The following is a 10,212-nucleotide window of genomic DNA, read 5'->3' as shown; positions in this document are numbered from 1 at the left end:
GTAACCTTGTTAAACAAGGTTGTGGGGTAGAGTCATGGCGTAGTGGTTCATGCACTGTGTTTTAAACCCGGTGAGCTGGGTTCGATTCTCGGCCATGGCTATAACATCAGCGGAGAGCGATATTTGAATCCGCACTTGCCAGTTTGGGGAAGTATGGTCAAACTGTCGGTCATGTTTTTGGTGATCCAGGTCGCGCTCGCAAATCAGCGTGTTCTCGTCTCTCTTTTTGCTCTCATCCGATTAAAATAAACTTAACTCCATCCAGCAGTGGATTGACAACCGTTCTGGACCCCATATGCACATCTCAAATTTTAAAAAAGGTGAAGCCATTTTGCTGCATTAATAATAAAAAAAACTCGATTATAAGATTCAAATACATAATTAGCTATTTTGATAGTCGTAATATATTTTTCTATGTTTTAAAGGTCAAACTCACGGATATGTGTTTGAGCAGGATCTCAAGCTATAGTGCTTATACATATTCAGCCTTTTTTTGGATGAGTGACTTTCCACACCGTGCGAATCGTGGGGGGTGATTTCACCGTACGTCACCGCTCTGGTCGGTATGGGTTGCTGAGACTGTAGTGCTCCTTTTGATGTAAGCACGGAGTGTACGAGTCTTAAATTACCTGGTTTGGAGCGGTAAATGCCAAAGACCAGCCAGCTGGTTCAACAGCAGATTTCATGATCATGAGAGTCGCAGTTAAAACCCTTACCAGGGGGCAGAGTCGACACGGCCCTCTCATCATCATCATCATTATTCAATCATCATTATCATCTATAATAATCTTAACAAATAATAATTAATTACATGAATATACATTTAGCAATGATAGTAGTCATCAATATATAAGAATTCAATCATAATTTCCTGTTATTCCAAGAATAATAGTAATAATACATTTTAAAAACATCACATGACAATCATAATCATCATCAATAATTGCTCATTCTTCGTTAGCAAAACCTGGTGAGACTGCACGTTATTACACCGCACTCGCCCATAGGAACGTGGAATTTACACCACTGGCTCAGGACTTAGCCATGGGCGCTGGATAGGCAAATTGGCCATGTGCCATGAGAAATAGAATGAGACCCACACAAAGATATAGCAAAATATACAATTGCACAGACAATTAGACTAAATGTATCTATGACAAGGGAATAGACACCAACACAGACACATTCTGACAAAGACAAAAGAAAGATCTTCCGTTAAGCTGTTGGAGCAAGTGCTGTTAGCCAGCACACATCAATACAGACACACAGCTCCACCGACACACACAGAGCCCCAGTTCTACCTCTTGCCCTGAGCAAACATCCACTCCGTTGCTGCTTTGGGGCAACAACCTAAGCCTGGTCGCTATGGTCGCAGCCGCGTCCCGGGAGACCAACCAGGCAGGCAGGGAGGGATGGATGGAGACACGGTCCGTGGGGTGAGGTGAGGGCAATTTATGGTGAGGTCTGGGCAATGGGTAGGGTAAGGTATGGGTTGGGAGTTTGTGGTGAGGGGTATAGAAGAGAATTGCTCAATGCTCCGCAGATTCACGTGAGCCATGGCCGAGCGAGAGGAGGATGTGGATGTAGCCGAGGTAGAGGAGGCATTGCTCATGGAGACACAGGCGAACACTTTTAACGTGGAGACACAAGATGGTGACTCATTCGTGGAGACGCAGCGTGATACACAATTGGGGACGCAAGAAGATACTCGCGCGGAGACGCAAGGTGACACCAACTCGGAGACACAACATGACAAGGACACGGTGACGTGCAACGACGCGTTGGAGACTCCTGGAGACCCACACGTGGAGACGCACGCGATCCTAATTGCGGAGACAAGAGATGGCACACACTTGGGGACACGCCGTGACCAAAATATGGAAATACGCGGAGAAAAGCAGTTGGGCGCATCGGGTACGTATGTGGAGACACCTGACGACACGAAGACGAAACACGAAGACGATCACGTGGAGACGCACGAAGACACACACGTGGAGACAGATGAAGACAATCACCTGGAGATACACGAACAAACACACGTGGAGACACATGAAGACACCCACGCGGAGAATACAATTCTGGAGACACGAGACGAGGCAAGCTTGGAGAAACTGGAGAACACTCTCCTGAAAATGACACGTGTGGAGACACGTGAAGACACACGCGTGGAGACAGATGAAGACAATCACATCGAGACACGTCAACACACACACGTGGAGTCACGTGAAGGCACCCACGTGGAGAATGATGAAGACAATCACCTGGAGATACGCGAACACACACACGTGGAGACACATGAAGATACCCACGCGGACAACGCAATCCCAGAGACACGAAGCGACCCAAGCTTGGAGAAACGGGAGAACCCTCCCCTGAATAACACACGTGTGGAGACACGTGAAGACACACGCGTGGAGACACGAGGTGTCCAAAACATGGAGGCCCGTGGAGGCAAGCAAACAGAGACACATGGTACCTACGTGGAGACACATGAGGACACACTTTCGGAGACAGATGAGAACACGCACGTGGAGACACACGGAGACAGATATATAGAAGCATATGAGGACACACACGTGGAGACAAATGAAGACAATCGCGTGGAGACACACGGATACACGCACTTGGAGATAAAGGGAGATGCCCAAGCGGCCACAGAGGAGGAGCATGATGATGATCGTCGTGATGAAGAAGATTATGGGAAGGCTACGTCCTTCAACCCCGACTGCCTTCATTGGGGATGCGAGGAGGTGGCTGATTGGGTCAGCAGCCTTGGCTTCTCACAGTATCGGGTACTTAGTGAGTGGCTGTCTTGCCTATTGAGTGACTGATAAACTGGCCGATTTGCTCAATGACTTCTTGCCTGAATAATTCCCTGTCTACACGTGCCATTAAATGCCCACCTGTGTGTCTATCTGAAATGTAATTTCTCGCATGACTACCTTTCTGACTCACCATAACAGTCTCACTATTATGCTGGCTGTCTTATTAACTGCCAAAATGGTCGATTAAGAGCCTTCCTACCTGATTAACTTCCTAACTGGATGCTTGACTGTCTTAATGATTGATTTACTAAGTGTATGCCTCTGTGATTAACTACCTGATTAATTACCCGCCTTTCTTCCGGTAGCGCGTTCATTATTTGTTGTAAAAGTTGCCGGTTCGAATCAACCACCCGAGTTATTAATGCCACAGTAGACATCTGTGCATCGGCACTATGGGCAAAATTTGGTCAAAAATTCAAAATTTCAAGTAACTGAATTGCGATTATACACATCGCAATCATTGTTCCAAACTGCGAAAACTTGGCAACACCCTCCTGGCGCCACGGTGGCGAGATGTTAACTACCTCGCCTGGTATACAGGAGGGCATAGGTTCGATCCCGATCCTGACGTCTGCTGTATATATGGAGTTCGCATGTTCTCCCTGTGGTAGCGTGGATTTTCCACCGAGTGCACCCGTTTTCCCCTCCAATTTTAGAAACATGCATTTAGAGCATTTGGCCGTTATACATGTTCACATAAGCCACTTCGTTGAGCTATCATTTGTGGACAGGTCGCTTCTAAAAAAGAGATATATAGCTCAGTGTGTCTTACCTGGTAAAAGAAACGTTTTTTATAGTTTAGTTTAGAATAAGAATCATGAGACTCAGTGATGTTTTCCTGGGTAAACCAGCGTAAGAATAAAAACTACCCACCAGATTACCTGATTAACCAACTGCCTGGTGCCCTGCCGGCCTGTCACAAGGAGTGCTTCATGAGTAACCACGTGGATGGCAGGAGGCTCATCCTCATCAACTGCTCCTCGCTGCCGCGCCTCGGGGTCACCGACTTCAACCACATGAACGTGAGTGCGAGCGGGTAGGGTCAGCATGTTGAGGTTACAATTCAGCAAAAGAGTCGGGCTAGGATTGAGGTGAGTGTTGGGATCCGTGTTCAAGTTAAGTTGGTCGGATGGGCGGGTGTGTGGATCGGTGTGTAAATAAATTGATGGGTAGATGGATAGGAGGGTGGGAGTGTGAATGGATGGATCGGAGGGTGGGTGTATAGATAGGAGGGTGGGTGTGGAGATAGGAGAGTGGGTGTGTGGATGGATGGAAAGGTGGGTCTGTGGATGATGTATGGGAAGGTTGATGAGTGGGGCCATGAAAAAAGTATCTTAAATTTATCATTATTTTGTAGCCCAGTGGGTTGGTTAAAGTACTGCGTAAATATAGCCAGAGATTTTATCTCGGCTACAGCAATGTTCCCTCAAATATTGTGCTGATTATTCTCCTTTTCAATGTGTCCACGCACGAGGTAGCTCCAGCCACCATCCTCATGTTCCCTCTCTGCGGAATAAGTGAGCATCTCACCCACAAAATTACTCTGCTTCCCCCTCCCAAGTTGACTCGTGAATGTCTCCACGGGTTAATTTCTCACTCGAGTATTTTCCCGATCGCTGATAGACTGGCTCGCAGTAAACATTATCGGCGCAAGGCACTGCCGTGAGAATAAAAAGTCAAAAGACAAAAATTATTTCCTGCTCAAATAAGCGTTGGGGTGGTGCTTCTCTCTTGTTTCCAACCCTGAGCCACTGGTGGAAATTACACATTCGAGTCTCCCCATAGTGACCCCCCAGAAAGATGACGGGCCCACAAGTTACGCAGACCCACGATAATTCTATATTATTCGGTATCATTCTTAATGTGATTATTGCTGTACCCGATACACACACACACATACTCACACCACCACTTCAGTATCCCAAGGACAAAATAAGGCGAGATGGATGTGGCGCTCTGGACTATCTCCAGGTGAAATGAAGCACGGCATATTTGTGTAGGAACTGTGTCGTGGCGTGCGGGCCCTGCTGGGGGTGCGGGAGCCCCCCTTCACCCGCAGCATCTACGAGCCTCGACGGGAGCCGTGGGGGCTCTACCTGGAGGCGAGGGCTCGCTCGGGGGCCCAGGCCGACTCGCTCACCTTCGAGCAGTTCGTGCAGGGGCAGCTGTACGCCAAGATGGAGTAGACGATGCCAGAGTAATCATAGAGTAGGGCTCTGGAACGTTTTACTTGGCGATGGTCGAATCGGAACGTTCTCAAAGCTTAGACGGCACAGCCACACATACACACACCTTGGTTATTGTCGCATTAAAGGTAAAGGTGCGGACCTGCAATTACCTGTTCAGGCCACTGCTGGCGGAAGGGTCTTCACGCCGGCCAGACGTCTTGGAAGAGGTAGGAGTAACCCACACTCTGCCCCACCACACACGATCTGGAGAGTATACGTTTAGACTATTCGGTGGGCAGAATTGAGAGTATGCAGGGACGGGATTGAATAAACTTGCACCATTTTTTCAACTACCGCGCGGGAAATCGAACTAGCAACGTATGTATGTTGTTGAGCTTCTGTCGCACCGTACGTAGCCAACCGTGCCAATTACAAGTCCAGTGCTGCTAACCATTATACCACGGGGGCATCCCTGTTTTCTTCTTATAATGAGAAAAAAATGAGTGCTCGCCTCCTCTGAGTGACCTACATTTATGCAGAAAAAAACGCCCCCCCCCCGACATATTTGAGTAAAAACATGTATTCACTAGAACTCTTATGTGTGCACCCACGTATGTTTTTGAATGACCTGACAATTATCGTGAACCCCCGTCATTCTGCTGAACCGAGGACACGTAATATCTTGTTTTTGTACAGATTTCCAAAGAAGGCCGTGATGGTAAAGTTAACAAAAATATATTAAAAAATTAGTCTTCAATTTCGATTTAAAGTTTTCATGACTGCAAGGATTCATCTTCTTGGTTCTTTCGGTAAAGTCACGTAGAAGGGAAGTAATAAAATAAGTAAAAAAATATATAACATAATGAAATAATATAATATGTTTTATTTTTATTATTTTATTACTTCCCTTCAACGTGACTTTACAGAAAGAACCAAGAAGATGAATTGCAGTCTTCTCAGGTCGATTTGTGCGGCTAAGATGCAGTGACGGATACATATCGTGTGCGGACCGTTGATGTGGTGGCGGGCCGTATGAAATGAAGTCGCGGGTCATATCTGACCTGTGGACAGCAAGGTCCCTATAGCCCCCTGTCGGAGATGCTTAGCTGGGTAGCAAGGAGTCAGCTGTGATGGAGAGTCTTTGGGCCGTGTCGATGACAACGAGCTGGCATCGCGGATGACGTCTGGGGTTGAGTCTGGGTTTCAAACAGCCGAGATTAAACCGGGTTTTCTGGTGTTGTGCTTTCAAGATCTCAGCTCGAATATCGACGACTGCTCACTCTAAACATCACATGACGTTTATTTTGGCTTATTCCAGCGCGGAGAACTCAAATGTGGCTGTTCGACTGACATTCTGTGCACGGCATAGGTATATCTTTAATGTGGACAAGGAGCCTACTCAGTGAAATGCACTGCTCACTGCGTATGTAATTTAAGGAAATTTCTTCGTCACGTGTTATGATCCCGATATCACTATTTGAAAAGGAAAATAATTGGAAGCAAATTAATGAAGAACCCAGGAAAGCATTGAAGTAGTAGTAATTTAGTAATTGCCTTCATTATGATTGCACTACGGGCTCCGTTGTAATAGTTAAAGTTGATTCACTTCATGCATTGACCTCCCAGGGTTGGCTGAACCAATGTCAGTGTAGAAATACAACAAGAACAAGCACGTTTGCTGCTCATAAAGACATGCCCTCTGCATGCACGTTGCATGTAGAATGCTTTCTCAGCCGTGTCCAAACTACCAGCTCATAAGAGCTGAATGTGGCTCGTATTACTGTTTAGGCCACCAACTCATATAGTTGAAGACACGGGGGCTGTTGCGCATCTATGCGTGTCGTTATTTCTGCGTTGCACACCTGTACGCATTTCCTGTTGTGGTGTGGTTATCTAATGACTGTATATGCACAAAGTGTTGACTTTAAATCAATATCAAGTGAGCATCCTGTACTGTGACCTTTTCACAGTCATTGAGGCTGCAATGAAAGCACACTCATCAATTGTGCCCTTACAGATCTGTATCAGTGCAGGCAGTCAGACATGCACTTACAAACACTACACATTTCCCGTTTAGAAAAATATATTTTTAGCTAATAAAATAAATAAAAAAAACATGATCACCATATTGTCACGGACGTTTGGTGTTTGCCAAAAAGCTCGTGTGAACGTGTTTGCTGCAGATCGTGACGTTAGTTTTATTTTAGTTTAACCAGGTGAGATCTCAAGAGACCAGAATCGGTCTAATTTGCAAGAGTGACGACCTCTTTAATTTGCCGGTAGGGGACGATGTCATTTTCGAATATACAATGGCCTCCTATTGCGTATGACGTCGGGGAATCTTGAACGTCTAACTGTGAAGCAGACGGCGCGTTTTGATTATGGTTTTTAAACCCGCGGTATTAATCAGGGTGGCCACTCGATTCGAACCGTGAAGCTCCACAACAAGTGGCGAACATACCACCGCTAGGTGATATAGGCCTACACATATAATCCTCCACTCATTTTGTGATTCTATCGTGCGCTCTGGTCCAAATATTCGTTGGCGGTAATTACCAGAAGATGGCAAAATCTGACGTGAAATCAGGATCGCTATGGGCAAAGCAGCAATCATCCACATCATCAGCAGTCATGGTCAATCAACCGCTGGATGAAGACTTTCCCAAGGCGAAGCCATCTCTCACGGTTCTGCAATGTGGCAATTGAATAACAAAAACCAGAGGGCCGGCAGACAAGTAAGCGTCTCCTCGGTGGCTTGAGCAATGTAGAGAAGCTACGGGGAAACAAAACAGCAAGCACAGGGTCGTGCTTGGGCCAGGAACCTGTTTTAGGCAAAGAACACTGTATTGTTATTACGCTGCACTGTATATGATTATACAAATTGTATGCACGCGTTAACTTGTAGGCTAAACACTCAACGAGATGAGACATACCATCATTGCATCGTGTTGGTGAATAACGAGATTCCTGAATAGGTATAGTGATTGTTATGTAATCCAACTCAGGCATGGTAGGCCAAGTCGACTCCATTTGAATGCGTCATTGTATCTCAGTCGCCACCCGAACTCGTCGCATCTCGGAAGCTAAGCAGGTCTTAAGCCTGGCTTAGAACTGACTTGAATGGATGTCTGCCGGTGGCTTGCCTGATGCTGCAGGTTGTGTACTTGTGGGGATGCGAAAGTGTGGCCAGGAGATGGCAGTGGAGTCACCCCCCTCGTATACAGCGTATGCCGCTTTTTTATTTTAATTCACTCTGTCTGTTGTTGTCGTTGTTGTCGTATCCTCAAATCTTGTAACTCAATTTTAACCCACTTTCCAATGTGGTATCGACTGCAAACTTCGTATAGTTATGTCTTACTGATGACAATACTATATTATATCATAAAAATGAAAAAATATAATAAAACAATCTTTTTACACGCTTTCTATTAACTCACAGTCTGTTCTTGTTGTGTCCTCAAATCTTGTAACTCAATTTTAACCCACTTCCCAATGTGGTATCGACTGCAAACTTGGTATACTTATGTCTTACTGATGACAATACTATATTCTATCACTAAAAAATAAAACATTTTAAACCATCTTTTTATATGTTATGTTTCGGCTTAGGTCTAATTGTCCACGCTCAACTTATGTTGGCTGTAAATCACCACGCTTATGGCAAGCCTCGGGGCCACTTCCTGGAGTCGTGGAGTTCTGCCATTACCAGAACGGTACATTTCATTAAAGGTGTTTTAAAAAAAAGTATTTTTAAATATTACTTATTTTTTACCCCGGGATCTCCGGTTTTCCTCCAACGGGTATAAACTCGCGTTCATCGAGTTGGCCAGAACATTCCACCAATAATAGCCCCAAGGCAGCAACCACCGTGATTCGCGAATGCCTTCCCGCTTGCTCTGTGGTTTCCCACGCCTGTGAGTGAAATCTGTGCGCGTTATCCATGATACGATTGTGCCACGCATCTCGCATGCGAACATCATCCACGTCACTTGGCAAAAAATATTATCGAGCGAGCAATTTCATCTCGACGTCATGGAAGAAGAAATTTATTAAATAAAATCCCGCAGGCAACGAACGGACAGCTCCCATCACGACACCACCCACGGTGGGGTGGAGGGAAATGTCGGTTGTTGACACCGAATTTGTGTGACAAACCACCAACTGGGATCGAACTCGGATGGGTTAAGGTCAAAGGCCCGGGATTCCAAAGGTTGTGAATCGATCCGAGCCAGCGGACCTCAAAGGGTGCGAGGTGTGTGGGTCTGTGTGTGTAGGGGGTGGATGAGTGGGGTAATTGATGCGATGGTTGGGTGAGCGAGTGTAAGTGGATATCTAATTGTGTGGGTGGTAATAAAACGTGAGTTACATCACATGAATGTAAATGTGTCGTACATCCACTTCCACCCGACACAGCCAGCATTATCAAGTTTTGTCACGTGAACAAAAAGGGGCCAATTTGTTCCACAACTTTAGCACAACCGGTTGTCTGTTGTAGAGTAAACCCACAAAATATGTACAAGCGAGGACTTCATCAGGAATAATATTGGTCGCAAAAGCCTACGTGTTGCCGTAATCGTTTAAGTTGGAGTGTCGGGTGGGAGGTGTGTGATGTAAAAGCGGACGGGTGAGAACATGAACATGCGGTGTGGAATTGTTTGTCTTGCTAAGATGAGTGACTGAGCGATTGTCACTTCGGGTAGCCGGTTGAGTGAGTGAACACATCATTGTTGCGACGGGTGAGCGAGTGATTGCGTAATTGTTTGGATTGTGCATCATTCGGTGATTGAGTTGTGTGAGAGGCATTGGGGGAGAAAGTGGGGAACACAAACACATTCCTGCGGAGGGAGCTGGTAGGAACGTTGGGTTGCTCGGTCAATGGCCAGGGTCAACGGCGGCGTGGTGTATTCCGCAAATATGCCCGACTGTGAGGGCGGGCACAAACCGGCGTGAGTAGGTTAAACGTTGAGTTTTATAAGGGCACCACGGGGTGACCAGCCCCTCCCCACCCAGCCCCTTCCCACCCAGCCCCTTCCCACCCAGCCCCTCCCCACCCAGCCCCCCCCACCTAGCCCCTCCCTCCACGACGGACGGACGGACACAATTATCCCCAGTGGGCTGGTGTAACCAGGAGGTTCCTACCAGTAAAATGTGTTTTTTATTTCTTTAATGAGCTTGAGTTATGAGTGTGTGTGTGTATATATGTGATTGGTGAACGATTC

General features: G+C 46.3%; 1 protein-coding gene across 1 annotated transcript; it reads left to right on the top strand.

The window, feature by feature from the left end:
- The first annotated feature begins 1,383 nt into the window (after window positions 1-1,383).
- SAMD15 (sterile alpha motif domain containing 15) lies at window positions 1,384-7,119 on the top strand. Its single transcript, XM_078610150.1, has 3 exons — window positions 1,384-2,792; window positions 3,749-3,847; window positions 4,826-7,119. Exons 1-3 carry the CDS (start codon window positions 1,557-1,559, stop codon window positions 5,009-5,011), a joined length of 1,521 nt encoding a protein of 506 aa, XP_078466276.1. The 5' UTR covers window positions 1,384-1,556; the 3' UTR covers window positions 5,012-7,119.
- The last annotated feature ends 3,093 nt before the right edge of the window (window positions 7,120-10,212 follow it).

Source organism: Lampetra planeri, chromosome 33, assembly GCF_965212315.1.
Source record: "Lampetra planeri chromosome 33, kcLamPlan1.2.h2, whole genome shotgun sequence".
Lineage (NCBI taxonomy): Eukaryota > Metazoa > Chordata > Hyperoartia > Petromyzontiformes > Petromyzontidae > Lampetra > Lampetra planeri.
Note: the sequence above shows the minus strand (reverse complement) of the source record. Positions and strands in the feature narration are given on the sequence as shown.